Here is a 16,337-nt window from a genome sequence, read left to right as displayed (position 1 = left end):
TGTTTGGGTATGCTCTTCGCACTCCCAAAGAGAGATTAGTTCGGCAAACTTTCAACTGGTCTCCACAAGGCAATAGAAGAGTTAGAAAACCCAGATCTACATGGCTGAGGACTCTGAAGCGTGAAGTAGGAGAAGATGAATGGAGAAGTATTGATTTAAAAGCTCAAGATAGAGACGCGGCCGAAATTTAACCGAGGTCCATTGAGTCAATATGGGTAGGAAGGGAATATTATTATTATTATTATTATTATTATTATTATTATTATTAGCTAAGCTACATCTCCATTTAGAAAAGCAGGATGCTAAAAGCCTGAAGGCTTCAACAGGGAAAATAGCCCAGAGAGGAAATTATATAAGGAAACAGATAGAATAGTGTCCCTGAGCGTACCCTCAAGAAAGAGAACTCTTACCCAAAACAACGGAGAACTATGGTACAGAGGCTATGACACTACCTAAGACTAGAGAACAATGGTTTTCTTTTGGAGTGTCCTCCTAGAAGAGGTGCTTACATAGACAAAGAGTCTATATCTACCCTTAAGGACTGGAAATTACTGTACAGTAAATAACCCCTTAAGTGAAGAAGAATTTTTCTGTTTTGTTATTGTTGTCAAGTGCATGAGGAAATAGGATAGGCTAGACTATTTGCGTTATATGAAGGTAAAGGAAAAAGGAACCGTAACCAGCAAGGGACCCAAAATAGTACTCTTAGAAAATACATAACATCCAATAACTCTCTAACAGTAGTGTCTCAACAGGTGTCTGGTGTCTCGGCCAACCCACTACGTCTCCTTTCGTTAACATTCGCATTCATTAATTGCAATTCATTTCCGTCCTGCCTTACTCCCCAAAAGAAATATCACCAGAGAAAAAGTTCCAAAACTGAAGTCATTTCTCTTTAAGAGAAATGTTAGAAATCAGAGATCTTCAAATTACTGATCCAATGTCATGTTTTCTCTTTTTGGATTTTTTTCTTAACTTTTTTCTTCTGTCTTTACGACCTAACAATTCAATACTTTTTGCATATCACTCACTCGAGGACGATTTGCCTCGTTCCAATTGATAATAGCTCCATATTTTTCCTATTATTTTTCCTATCTGCTTCCTTCTCTCCTTTATTTAATTTCTTCTTAATTTCTTTCTGTGATTTATAGACGATATCAATTATAGACCAAAGATAATGATAAATAAAGCTTTACTGCATCTTTCTATCTTTCACTTTCAACTTTATCATCCTACAAAATCTTTTAATTTTAAATATCTATATCTTTTCTTTACAATCGTCAAACACCTAATTCTGCAGACATTAGCCACTTCACATTTCAATCATGGACGCTATCAAACGCTTTCTCAAACTACACTTCCTGTCCCTCGTTGACTTTATTCTTCTGCCAACAAAATCCTAAATAACATCAAAGACCCAATTCTCTCTTGGTAAGACACTTCATTAATCTTCATCTTCATCACTAATTTTTACACCATAATTCATTGCCCGTTTTTTAATTAAATTTCTTAATAATTCTCTCTCAACTGAATAACTGAACTCTCTCTCTCTCTCTCTCTCTCTCTCTCTCTCTCTCTCTCTCTCTCTCTCTCTCTCTCTTACACACACAGACATACACAAACACACATTAAACTACATCTAAGTAATGACCTCCACGTCATTCCTTCTTTACTGTTATCAGCCTTTGGGATACTGAGGTAACGAGAGATCAAGGTTAGATACCTTTTGAAAATAAACTTTCATTCGGTGGTTGCTGGGGAGGGAACTTGGGCCAGACACTTCCTTCAATGGGACTTAATCCAAGTTGAACAGTTACCCGAATATTAGTGATAGATATTGAGTAATTCCCCATGAATCGACTTCGAGGTTGAAATGGTCATAATGAAATTAGTGCATTTCTACTGGATTTTCAAATTTCTTTAGCTGAAAATAAAAAAAAATGGACTCTCCAAAGAAAGTAGAAAGAAAATGAATAATTTTTTAGATAAAGAAGTAAAAATAAGTACAAGTCAGTGAAGACAAGAAAACTTGATTGTAACAAAGAAAGAAATTTCTTGCAATCAATATTACAGTAAAGGAGTTTAATCATCATCAAAAATAATGAAAAGAAACATAAAAAATGAAAAATTTCTATAAATGAAATCGTGTCAAGTTGATGGAGAAGTTAAAAATCAGAGAATTTCAAATATGTGGTGATAATTATAAAGAGTCATTTCTTTTTTCACTGATCGAATATAATGTTTTTTTTTTTCTTTTTGGGTAATTTTTGTGAAATTTTTCCTATGGTTTTATGTCCTGACAATACAATACTTTTGCATTTCACTCACATGAGGACGACTTGCCTCGTTTCAAATGATAATATTTTTCTCATGTATTTCCTTCTTTCCTTTATTCCATTTTTTCTTATTTGTATTCTGTGATCTATAAACAATATGAATTAAAACAGCCCTCGGACTTGTAGCGTCCTGCTTCTCCAAGTAGGGTTGCAGCGTAGCTTGTAATAATAATAGTAATGATATATACATTCTTAACAGGGTTGCCGAGGGCAAAATATTTAACCATCATATTATAACTAACACGTGTACATTAGGGGATCTAGGTATTTATACAAAATGTTTTGGCCATGGAGAATTGGATATTTCATGGTTGACTTGTGTAAGTGAAGCAACAGTCTTGAATTTTGAAAATGGCTAACAAAATACACAACACTGCATATACTGTTTAACATTACTTCTAAAATGCTCTAAATAATGCTGTACAATTTTCTATAAGATTTGTCATATTGTATGTTTACTAGTAACCACAAAAAAAAAAAAAAAAAAAAAAAAAAAAAAAAAAAAAAATGTGCTTTCTGTTTCAACTGAATGGCTGAAAACCTGAAGAGCAGAAGTTGGTCTGAAACATATTTCGAGAAATGTAAAATATGCCAACAAGATAAAAACTGTTAGGTAACCATTATTGAGAATGGACGACAGCACATCCTTCACGCAACAATAATTAGAGAAGATATTGTTCATAGAAGGCTTCTGCTTGGAAACACTTCACAGTTTGTTTACCACAAGTGACTTATAAGAAGTATACTCTAAAAAAAGACTAATCATAGCTACAGAACAAAAACAATCGGCATGTACTTCAATTGATAATACCAGTGGAGTAACTTATGATGAGAATAGAAAGAGGTATACCAGCACAAAGACTAAACCACAAGAGTTCCATAACACTTCTGACATTTACTCAAGAATATGTGTTTTATGTGGTCATATTAAAAAAGTTTCGGAACTCACAAAGATCAAGAGCAGAAATCCCTCTATAAGCCAGTGTCTACTATCAAGGCAAACTGTAGACACGGGCATGTGATTTATAAGCCATCCAATCTAATTTTGGACCAGACTTGTTATGTTATAAAACCTGCATCAAGAACCTTCACCCACGTTGAAGGCATTTCATGAACTGATAATTTCTGTAGATGCCCATTTAGTCATGGATGTTGGATATGCTATTAATGATCTCAGAAATCTTGTTAATCTACATGGCAGTGACTTAAAGTTCCCATTCTATTATTATCATCATTATTATTATTATTATTATTATTATTATTATCATTGTTATCATTATTATTATTATTATTAGACGCTAAGCTACAGCCCTAGTTGGAAAAGCAAGATGCTATAAGTCCGAAGACTTCAACAGGGAAAAATACCCCAGTGCTGAAAGGAAACAAGGAAATGATGAACACATTACAATAGAAGTAATATAACCAAAATGAAATATTTTGAAATATGTGACAAAATTAAATTAGATCTTTCATATATAAACTATAAAAACTCAGTAAAACCAAGAGGAAGATAAATAAGATAGAACAGCGTGCCAGAGTGCACCCTTGAGCAAGAGAACTCTAATCCAAGGCAGTGGAAGGCCGTGGTACAGAGGCTATGACACTACCCTAGACTAGAGAACAATGGTTTGATTTTCGAGTGTCCATCTCCTAGAAGAGCTGCTTACCATAGCTGAAGAGTTTCTTCTACCCTTACAAAGAGGATAGAGGCCATTGAACACTTGCAGTGCAGTATATAACTCCTTGAGTGAAGAATTGTTAGGTAATCTCATTGTTGTCGTATATGAGGACAGAGGAGAATGTGGAAAAAATATGCCAGACTATTCGGTGTATGTGTAGGCAAAGACAGAATGAACCTTAACCAGAGAGAGCGATCTAATGTAGTGCTGTCTGGCCAGTCAAAGGACCTTATAACTCTCTAGCTCTAGTATCTCAACGGGTGGCTGGTAAGTTAAACTCTAGCATGGTCATCCTATTGGTATAGAAGACTGATATATATATATATATATATATATATATATATATATATATATATATATATATATATATATATATATATATATATATATATATATATATATGTATATATATATATATATATATATATATATATATATATATATATATATATATATATATATATATATATGTATATATATATATATACATATATATATATACACACACACACACACACATATATATATATATATATATATATATATATATATATATATATATATATATATATATATATAGTACATATATATATATATATATATATATATATATATATATATATATATATATATACATATATATATATATATATATATATATATATATATATATATATATATATATATATATATATATATATATATATATATGCCTGTATATGGTTGTGCTTGTTAGTTAGTAGGTTGCATCTTTTTGCATGTTTATATGTAGTTGTAATTGTGTATGTTTTCAATGGAGGAAATATACCGGTAATGTAAACAATCTAGTCTGTGTATTTTTCTTGATAATTTTTAAGCTTTTGGTATAACAGGTTATGATGCCTCACACTTTATGCATCAATCAGCATAACCATAACATGAGAGTTGTTATGCAGAAATGAAATATCGAAACAGACAAAAGTATGAAAATAGAGAATCATTGTTGTTAAAGGTTTTTTCTGATTGAAAACGATGACGTAAGATCGTGAGAGCTGTGCGAAGGACATTTGCCTTCCCTCAGTCAGTATATAAAGAGATCCCTGAGTCCTTCTCTCCACAGTTGGCTCTGAGCAACCCACCATGATGTCTAAGGTAAGAAAATATCACACTTGCACATACACATGCACACACTCATTAGCCATCTTTCTTAATTTGTAAAAAGAGGACCAAAGATAATGAATTCTTCTCTTCAATTATAAATGCAAAAAGGTTTTAAGATATTAAAATATTACCCTGAATCATATTTAAATTCAAAATAACTTAAGAGATAACGAAATTGATCAAACGCAATTATATTTTTATACTGATAAAACATTGTTCAACTAAATATTGAACATAAAAAAGGTTAATTCCAATATATGTCATTGTTTCAACGTTTATCAGATATGTTGTCTGGTGTGATTTTAGGCACATTTTGACTATCTACAGTGTGAACGTCATTTCCAATTTAGTCTTCTTATTAGAACCTAGGTAAATAGAATGGACCTTGATTGGAACATTAGAAATATGAATGATGTACTATCATGTAATTGGTTCTTTAATTTCATACATTTTGTAAACGGTGTTTTTAATCTAAAATTTTATTTTCCATTCAATGACAATAACTAAATCAAGTATCAGATTTCTTAAAGAATAACTCAGATGCGTCATGTTTAAATGGAGTGATAGATTTCTCTTAAAATAGATATATTATCATAGACAGAAAAAAATAAGCAATTTATTTCATGATAATTTGTTTTATTATTACTATACTTGCAGATATATGTGAGATAATAATAGCATTACTTATACTTTTATTGCAGATGATTCTTGCCACCTTTGCTGTGGTCCTTCTTGGGATGGTTGCAGCTGATCCTGTAGCTGATCCTGAACCAGGCCACGTTGGGGGCGGATTCCATCGTGGTTTTGGCGGCCACTCTGGTGGATTTGGTGGCCATTTCGGTGGACGTGGATTTGGAGGTGGACATGGTTATCGTGGTAAAAGGAGCCCTGTAGCTGAGCCTGAAGCCAACCCTGAGGCTCTTGCCGACCCAGAACCTGAAGCAGATCCTGGTCACTTTGGAGGAATCCACCGTGGATTCTCTGGATTTGGTGGCCATCACGGAGGTAGCTTTGGTGGTTTCGGTGGTGGCTATGGAGGATACCGTGGAAAAAGGAGCCCTGTAGCTCAACCCGAACCCGAAGCTGAGCCTGGATTCCATCATGGCGGATTCCGTGGAGGTTTCGGTGGACACTTCGGTGGAGGTCATTTTGGAGGAGGCCGAGTTTATGGTTAAGAAAGAAGAAATGAAGGTTTTTTAGTTTTCCTCCTGAATCTAATTAAATGAGAGCATTATGAAAATAAGTATATCACTTTTATTAGCCACACCCAAAAATATGAATCATTTATTCAAGATAAACTCTTGGAGTATAATTCTTTAAAAAGTGATAGGGAAGTTTCATTCTTTAGTCGTCCCCTCTAAAGATATCTGAAATCTATTCTGAATAGAAAGCCTTAAAGTAAATCACTTCTTTTTGTAAAAGTAATTCTACAGAAATAGCTAGTGATTGCTCTTCACCAACATTCCCTATCAATTGTCACTTAATAATCAAAAGTTAGGTCAGATTATTGCTCGCCAACATCATCATCCTGCATCAACCAAATGGCGATGCTAACAGGGAAATCAAAAAGGACCAGAATATAACGATTTTGCGAAAGAAAACTAGATATGTATAAAAACCAGAATTATTGTTATCTAATCTAATCTGAACTAATAAGCGAAAAAGAAATATTATACAATTGAAAGATATTCCAAATTTTCGAAGTTTACATTCAAGACTGAAATATTCATCGAAGAAATGAAGTGAATCTGGTTTATCTTATTTGGAGGTTCAAACTCCAGACAGGATCATCGTCTGACTTGAAGAATGGAGATGATTTAACATAACAGAAAAAAAGTATAAATAAAGGAGACAAAACAGAAGCTTCAAGAAATTATGTTGCCGAAATTTGATACATAATTTTAGATTTACATTGTTCTAAACAAAACTAAAAATCTATCTCTTAAACGGTGCTTTGAAAAGGTAAAATGTTCATTTTTAAAAAAATCCCAGACAAAACAGCATCTAAATAGCACTGAAAGATAAACCAAAAAACCGGTCAGAATAGCTTTGATTTAGTTTTTAAGTCAATTATACTCGCTACTTCCAATATAGCTTTGTAAGATAATAAAATTACTTCAAAAGTGGAGATGATAGGTATTAGTATGAAATTGTGACGGGCCGAGAGAGGGTTGTGAACTCAAAGGCAGGATACAATCAACTGAGTACTTTATTAAGGAACACTCTCCTCTATATACAAAACCTCAAGGCAACAGGAAAATACATGTTCGAGAAAGTGACAATGTTACAGAGGAAAACCGGAGACATGATTATTCAGGTTCTTTTTAGTGCGAGGGAAGAGCGCAGATACAAGCATAATATATACAAAATAATTTATGTACGATCGTGTGACACACGGTTGGTACATGGCTCCCCCCCTAAAAATGACATACTGTACATGGTAAATAGGGTGCCCTGATCTAGAGAGGCGAACTGTAGGCGGGTCATCTGGCAGAAGATAAGCAGGTTTTAGACGATCAATGGAGACCCAGTCTTCTTTGCCACGAATGTTTAGTAGGAATGCTTTCGGACTGCGTCGGATCACAAGGAAAGGGCCCGTGTAAGGGGGCGTTAGTGGTGGCTTGCTAGTGTCGTTGCGCAGGAATACGAGCATTGCAGAGTGCAAGTCCGTTGGTATGTGATGCTTCGCTGGGGGCTTGTAAGTCTGGCGGCACAGATTAAATTTTCCCACGACGTGACGTATGCGCTGGAGATAGTCGGAGGAAGTTGTAGAAGTGTCGACAAGTACGAGTCTGCGTTGACCAATCGTCGGTGGGCGACATCGACCAGAAGTGGAAATGATAGAGGAAATCCGCACCGAGGATTGGCATTGTGACGTCAACAACGAGAAACTTCCAATTGAATTTACCGTTTCCGAACGATAATGTGATGTTCTCGTAACCGTAGGTGGGTATCGCAGATCCGTTGGCAGCTACCAAGCGGACGTCGGCAGATGTAGACAGACTACGTCGTGCCTTGAAGAGTTTCCGTGGCAAAAGAGAACGACAAGCACCCGTGTCTACCAAAAATCGCACGCCCGTTTCTGCATCCTGTAAAAAGAAAAGATTAGAAACACGGGAGGCCACCGCCACGAGCGATGGCCCACTTACACGTTTTTTGGCCACTGACAATCCTTGGCACATTTCTTTGCGGTTGCCCCGAATCTGAAGTGGTAGTAGCAAAACTGCGGCGGATGGGAGGTAGTAAGTGGCTGTAGAAGTCGTTCGTTGGGGTGCGAGCGATTGGTGGGTGGTGGGCGGCTTTGTCGCTGCTTCGGCACGTCACGGGGTAGGCGTGTATGTCCTACGGCATTCATGTCAGCTTCGGTTGACGTTGAATAGGCATCCTCTTCGTCAGGGGTGGAGGCGTTGATGGAGGTCTTGAAGTGGCTGTCCATAAGGGCGTCGGCTTTGGTCATCAAGTCCTTTATGGGTAAACTATCGACATCGGGTATGGCAGCGCGTACAGGTTCGGGTAAACGGCGTATCCAAAGGGCACGAAGTAGGTTCACCTCATGAGGAGAGCCGTCTGCGGCAGGTTGAAGGCGAGCGATACTGGTCATTTCCCTGAGGGCAAGCGAAGCCCTTTGGTCCCCCAACGGTTGTTGCGAGAGCTGAAAAAGCTTTGCTATACAGGCGGCTGGCGACGGCGAGTACTGCTGCAGAAGGTATGTTTTGAGGGTGTCATACGCTATTGGGGTGTCTCCTTGTTCACAAAGCCAGTCGGATATTTCTGGGAAGGTGTCCTCGGGTATCGCCGCGAGAACATAATCCGCTTTGGTGGTTGAGCGAGTCACGCCCCTGATGCGAAACTGGACTTCTGCGCGCTGAAACCAAGCAAACGCCTCTCCGCTGGCAAACGATGAAAGTTTGAATGGAGCGGCCGCAGCACCAACTGCTGTAGAGTCCACCATAGTACCAACGATAGAGGGGTGAAGGGGGTGGGGGACTTCCGGGGTCACCAATGTGACGGGCCGAGAGAGGGTTGTGAACTCAAAGGCAGGATGCAATCAACTGAGTACTTTATTAAGGAACACTCTCCTTTATATACAAAACCTCAAGGCAACAGGAAAATACATGTTCGAGAAAGTGACAATGTTACAGAGGAAAACCGGAGACATGATTATTCAGGTTCTTTTTAGTGCGAGGGAAGAGCGCAGATACAAACATAATATATACAAAATGATTTATGTACGATCGTGTGACACACGGTTGGTACAAAACCCAACTCATGAATTCACTATAAGAGATTAATCGAGTGCCATACGTGGATGAAATCATGTTGGGAGACAGATGGAGATTGTTTAGGTATGCTCTTCGCACTCCCAAAGAGAGATTAGTTCGGCAAATTTTCAACTGGTCTCCACAAGGCAATAGAAGAGTTAGAAGACCCAGATCTACATGGCTGAGGACTCTGAAGCGTGAAGTAGGAGAAGATAAATGGAGAAGTATTGATTTAAAAGGTCAAGATAGAGACGCTGCCGAAATTTAACCGAGGTCCATTGAGTCAATATGCGTAGGATGGGAATATTATTATTATTATTATTTTTATTACTATTATTATTATTTTTATTACTATTATTATTAGCTAAGCTACATATCTATTTAGAAAAGCAGGAGGCTAAAAGCCTGAAGGATCCAACAGGGAAAATAGCCCAGAGAGGAAATTATATAAGGAAACAGATAGAATAGTGTCCCTGAGTGTACCCTCAAGAAAGGGAACTCTTACCCAAAACAACGGAGAACTATGGTACAGAGGCTATGACACTACCTAAGACTAGAGAACAATGGTTTTCTTTTGGAGCGTCCTCCTAGAAGAGGTGCTTACCATAGACAAAAAGTCTACTGTATATCTACCTTTAAGGAGTGGAAATTACTGTGCAGCAAATAACCCCTTAAGTGAAGAAAAAATTTTCTGTTTTGTAAATGTTGTCAAGTGCATGAGGAAATAGGACAGGCTAGGCTATTTGCGTTATATGAAGGTAAAAGAAAAATGAGTCGTAACCAGCAAGGGATCCAAAATAGTACTCTTAGAAAATACAAAACATCCAATAACTCTCTAACAGTAGTATCTCAACAGGTGTCTGGTGTCTCGGCCAACCCACTACGTCTCCTTTCGTTAACATTCGCATTCATTAATTGCAATTCATTTCCGTCCTGCCTTACTCCCTAAAAGAAATATCACCGGAGAAAAAGTTCCAAAACTGAAGTCATTTCTCTTTAAGAGAAATGTTAGAAATCAGAGATCTTCAAATTACTGATCCAATGTCATGTTTTCTCTTTTTGGATTTTTTTCTTAACTTTTTTCTTCTGTCTTTACGACCTAACAATTCAATACTTTTTGCATATCACTCACTCGAGGACGATTTGCCTCGTTCCAATTGATAATAGCTCCATATTTTTCCTATAATTTTTCCTATCTGCTTCCTTCTCTCCTTTATTTAATTTCTTCTTAATTTCTTTCTGTGATTTATAAACGATATCAATTATAGCCCCAAGATAATGATAAATAAAGCTTTACTGCATCTTTCTATCTTTCACTTTCAACTTTATCATCCTACAAAATCTTAATTTTAAATATCTGTATCTTCTCTTTACAATCGTCAAACACCTAATTCCGCAGACATCAGCCACTTCACATTTCAATCATGGACGCTATCAATCGCTTTCTCAACACTTCCTGTCCCTCGTTGACTTTATTCTTCTGCCAACAAAATCCTAAATAACATCAAAGACCCAATTCTCTCTTGGTAAGACACTTCATAACCTTCATCTTCACCATTAACCTTTTACACCACAATTTATTAGCCGTCTTTGAATTATATTGCTTATATCAATAATTCAGTCTTAACTGAATGACTGATCTCTCTCTCTCTCTCTCTCTCTCTCTCTCTCTCTCTCTCTCTCTCTCTCTCTCTCTCTCTCTCTCTCTCTCTCACACACACATTAAACTGTATCCAAGCAATGACCTCCACGTCATTCTGAACTCAACAAGGTTGTAACGCCCGTTTGCTTGATCAGATCAAAAATAGATCATTTGCAAAAAGTCAAAGGATCCAGTCGAAAGGACTTGACAATCGCTGAACGTCCATCAGTTACTGCGCCAAACACTTACACACTCTCTTATCTGTTGGACAGAAATGTGATCCTGGATCATATTCCATATCAAAATGATGGTTGGCTGTCATACAAATTTATATTTTTTTGTAAATTATTCTACATTCAATTTCTGTCTTATCATTTTTATTCTATATTTATCAGTCTAAACACACACACATGCACACACACACACACACACACACACACACACACACACACACACACACATATATATATATATATATATATATATATATATATATATATATATATATATATATATATATATATATATATATATATATATATATATATATATATATAGAGAGAGAGAGAGAGAGAGAGAGAGAGAGAGAGAGAGAGAGAGAGAGAGAGAGAGAGAGAGAGAGAGAGAGAGAGAGAGAGAGACATTTTAGCTTCCCACTTTCCCCACGTCCACCTTTTTGTGAAGTATATCTGGTAATTGCAAAAGCTACAAATATTCCAAAAATTATGCTAATTATATATTGAGGTTAGCATCACGGGTTTTTGATAGATGGTGGAACAACAGCATTTAAAAGTAAGTCATTTAATATATTAATTTCGAAGTCTATTAATTTTTTACACTCAGTTCGGTTCTCCTGTTTTCTTCTTTACTGTTATCAGCCTTTGGGATACTGAGGTAACGAGAGATCAAGGTTAGATACCTTTTGAAAATAAACCTTCATTCGGTGGTTGCTGGGGAGGGAACTTGGGCCAGACACTTCCTTCAATAGGACTTAATCCAAGTTGAACAGTTACCCGAATATTAGTGATAGATATCGAGTAATTCCCCATGAATCAACTTCGAGGTTGAAATGGTCATAAGTGCATTTCTACTCGGATTTTCAAATTTCTTTAACTGAAATTAAAAAATGGACTCTTCAAAGGAAGTAGAAGGAAAATAAATGACTAGATAAAGAAGAGGAAATAAATACAAGTCAGCGAAGACAAGAAAACTTGAGTGGAACAAAGAAGAAATTTCTTGCAATCAATATTACAGTAAAGGAGTTTAATCATTACCAAAAATCATGAAAAGTAACATAAAAAATGAAAAAGTTCTATAAATGAAATCGTGTCAAGTTGATGGAAAAGTTAAAAATCAGAGAATTTCAAATATGTGGTGATAATTATAAAGAGTCATTTCTGTTTTCCCTGATCGAATGTAATGTTTTTTCTTTTTGGGTAATTTTTGTGAATTTTTTCCAATGGTTTTATGTCCTGACAATACAATACTTTTTGCATTTCACTCACATGAGGACGACTTGCCTCGTTTCAAATGATAATATTTTTCTCATGTATTTCCTTCTCTCCTTTATTGCAATTTCTTCCTATTTTTTTTCTGTGATCTATAAACGATATGAATTAAAACAGCCCTCGGGCTTGTAGCGTCCTGCTTCTCCAAGTAGGGTTGCAGCGTAGCTTGTAATAATAATAGTAATGATATATACACTCTTAACAAGGTTGCCGAGGGCAAAATATTTAACCATCATATTATAACTAACACGTGTACATAGGTGAACTAGGTGTTTATACATGTTTTGGCCATGGAGAATTGGATTTCATGTTGAATTGTGTAGGTGAAGCAACAGTCTTGAATTTTGAAAATGGCTAACAAAATACGCAACACAGTATATACTATATAACACGCCTTCTAATATGTGCTAAATAATGCTGTACTATTTTCTCTAAGATTTGACATATTAAATGTTTGCTAGTTACCAAAAAAAAAAAAAAAAAAAAAAAAATGCTTTCTGTTTCAACTGAATAACTGACAACCTGAAAGGTATTCCACTGAAGAACGGAAGTTGGTCTGAAACATATTTCGAGAAATGTAAAATATGCCAACAAGATAAAAACTGTTACGTAACCAGTATTGAGAATGAACGACAGTACATCCTTCACGCAACAATAATTAGAGAAGGTAATGTTCATAGAAGGCTTCTGCTTGGAAACACTTCACAGTTTGTATACCACAAGTGACTTACAAGATGTATTCTCTAAAAAATGAATAATCATAACTACAGAACAAAAACAATCGGCATGTACTTCAATTGATAATACCAATGGAGTAACTTATGAGAATAGAAAGAGGTATACCAGCATAAAGACTAAACCACGAAAGTTCCATAACACTCTTGACATTTAGTCAAAAATATGTGTTTTATGTGGTCAGATTAAAAAAGTTTCGCAACTCACTAAGTTAAAGAGCAGAAATCCCTCTCTAGGCCATTGTCTATTATCAAGGCGAACTGTAGACACGGTCATGTGATTTATAAGCCATCCACTCTAAATCTCGACCAGACTTGTTATGTTATAAAAACTGCATCAAAAACCTTCATCCACGTTGAAGGCATTTCATGAATAGATAGTTTCTATAGATGCCCATTTAGTCATAGATGTTGGATATGCTATTAATGATCTCAGAAATCTTGTTAATATCTGCTTGGCAGTGACTTAGATGGCACTTTCTATTATTATTTTTGTTATTATCATTATTATTATCATTATTATTATTATTATTATTACTATTATCATTAGACGCTAAGCTACAGCCCTAGTTGGAAAAGCAAGATGCTATAAGTCCAAAGACTTCAACAGGGAAAAATAGCCCAGTGCTGAAAGGAAACAAGGAAATGATGAACACATTCCAATAGAAGTAATATAACCAAAATGAAATATTTTGAAATATGTGACAACATTAAATTTGGTTTTTCATATATAAACAATAAAACCTTAGGAAAACCAAGAAGAAGATAAATTAGATAGAACAGTGTGCCAGAGTGCACCTTTAAGCAAGAGAACTCTAATCCGAAGCAGTGGAAGGCCGTGGTACAGAGGCTATGACACTACACTAGACTAAAGAACAATGATTTAATTTTGGAGTGTCTTTCTCCTAGAAGAACTGCTTACCATAGCTGAAGTCTCTCTTCTACCCTTACAAAGAGGATAGTGACCATTGAACACTTGCAGTGCAGTAGATAACCCCTTGAGTGAAGAAATGTTTGATAATATCAATGTTTTCAGGTGTATGAGGACAGAGGAGAATGTGGAAAAAATATGCCAGACTATTCGGCGTACGTGTAGGCAAAGACATAATGAACCTTAACCAGAGAGAGCGATCCAATGTAGTACTGTCTGGCCAGTCAAAGGACACTATAACTCTCTCGCTGTAGTATCTCAAAGGGTGGCTGGTAAGTTAAACTCTAGCATGGTCATCCTTTTGGTATAGAAGACTGATATACACACACACACACATATATATATATATATATATATATATATATATATATATATATATATATATATATATATATATGTGCGTGTATATGGTTGTGCTTGTTAGTAGGTTGCATCTGTTTGCATGTTTATATGTAGTTGTAATTGTGTGTTTTCAATGGAAAAAAATATACCGGTTATGTAAACGATCTAGATTGTGTATTTTTCTTGGTAAATTTAAAGCTTTTGGCCTAATCAGTTATAATGCCTCACACTTTATGCATCAATCAGCATAACCATAACCTGAGAGTTGTTATGCAGAAATGAAATATCGAAACAGACAAAAGTATGAAAATAGAGAATCATTGTTATAAAAGGATTTTTCTGATTGAAAACGATGACGTAAGATCGTGAGATCTGTGCGAAGGACATTTGCCTTCCCTCAGTCAGTATATAAAGAGATCCCTGAGTCCTTCTCACCACAGTTGGCTCTCAGCAACCCACCATGATGTCTAAGGTAAGAAAACATCACACACGCACATACACACGCACACACTCATTAGCCATCTTTCTTAATTTGTAAAAAGAGGACCAGAGATACTGAATTCTTCTCTTTAATTATAGATGCAATATTACGCTGAATCATATTGAAATTTAAATTAATTTAAGAGATAACGAAATTGATCAAACGCCATTATATTTTTGTACTGATAAAACATTGTTCAACTAAATATTGAACATCAAAAAGGCTTAATTCCAATATATGTCATTGTTTCAATGATTATCAGATGTGTTGTCTGGTGTGATTTTAGGCTCATTTTGACTATCTACAGTGTGAACGTCATTTTTAATATAGTCTTCATATTAGAGCAAAGGTATATAGAATGGACCTTGATTAGAACATTAGAAAATGAAGGATGTACTATCATGTAATTGGTTCTTTATTTTCATACATTTTGTGAACTGTTTTTTTAATCTAAAATTTCATATTCTATTCAATAATACCTGAAATAAGTATCAGATTTCTTAAAGAATAACTTAGATGCGTCTTGTTCAAAGGAAGTGATAGATTTCTATTAAAATAGATATATTATCACAGACAGAAAAAAATAAGCAATTTATTTCATGATAATTTGTTTTATTATTACTATACTTCCGGATATACATATGGAAATAATGGCATTACTTATACTTTTATTGCAGATGATTCTTGCCACCTTTGCTGTGGTCCTTCTTGGGATGGTTGCAGGTGATCCTGTAGCTGATCCTGAACCAGGTCACGTTGGGGGCGGATTCCATCGTGGATTTGGTGGCCATTTCGGTGGACATGGATTTGGTGGACATGGCTATCGTGGTAAAAGGAGCCCTGTAGCCGAGCCTGAAGCCAACCCTGAGGCTCTTGCCGACCCAGAACCTGAAGCAGATCCTGGTCACTTTGGAGGAATCCATCGTGGATTCTCTGGATTTGGTGGCCATCACGGAGGTAGCTTTGGTGGATTTGGTGGTGGCTATGGAGGATACCGTGGAAAAAGGAGCCCTGTAGCTCAACCCGAACCTGAAGCAGAGCCTGGACACTTTGGAGGAATCCACCGTGGATTCTCTGGATTTGGTGGCCATCATGGAGGTAGCTTTGGTGGATTCGGTGGTGGCTATGGAGGATACCGTGGAAAGAGGAGTCCTGTAGCTCAACCCGAACCCGAAGCTGAGCCTGGATTCCATCATGGCGGATTCCGTGGAGGTTTCGGTGGACACTTCGGTGGAGGTCATTTTGGAGGAGGCCGAGTTTACGGTTAAGAAAGAAGAAATGA

General features: G+C 36.1%; 2 protein-coding genes across 2 annotated transcripts in view; one reads left to right on the top strand and one right to left on the bottom strand.

Annotated features, from left to right (window-relative positions):
- Nucleotides 1-16,337, bottom strand: part of LOC137643658 (uncharacterized) — a 95,040-nt gene that overhangs the window by 39,171 nt on the left and 39,532 nt on the right. The window lies entirely within an intron of this gene.
- Nucleotides 5,125-16,337, top strand: part of LOC137643657 (uncharacterized) — an 11,243-nt gene continuing 30 nt past the window's right edge. The window contains exons 1-3 of the mRNA XM_068376373.1: nt 5,125-5,146; nt 5,857-6,292; nt 16,013-16,337. The exon at nt 16,013-16,337 is cut by the window's right edge and continues 30 nt beyond it. Of these exons, the coding sequence (XP_068232474.1) occupies nt 5,135-5,146; nt 5,857-6,292; nt 16,013-16,323 (759 nt within the window). The 5' untranslated portion in view covers nt 5,125-5,134 and the 3' untranslated portion in view covers nt 16,324-16,337. The remainder of the gene's footprint in view (nt 5,147-5,856; nt 6,293-16,012) is intronic.

Source organism: Palaemon carinicauda, chromosome 7, assembly GCF_036898095.1.
Source record: "Palaemon carinicauda isolate YSFRI2023 chromosome 7, ASM3689809v2, whole genome shotgun sequence".
In the NCBI taxonomy this organism is placed as follows: Eukaryota; Metazoa; Arthropoda; class Malacostraca; order Decapoda; family Palaemonidae; genus Palaemon; species Palaemon carinicauda.
This window is presented reverse-complemented; position numbering and strand designations above follow the sequence as displayed.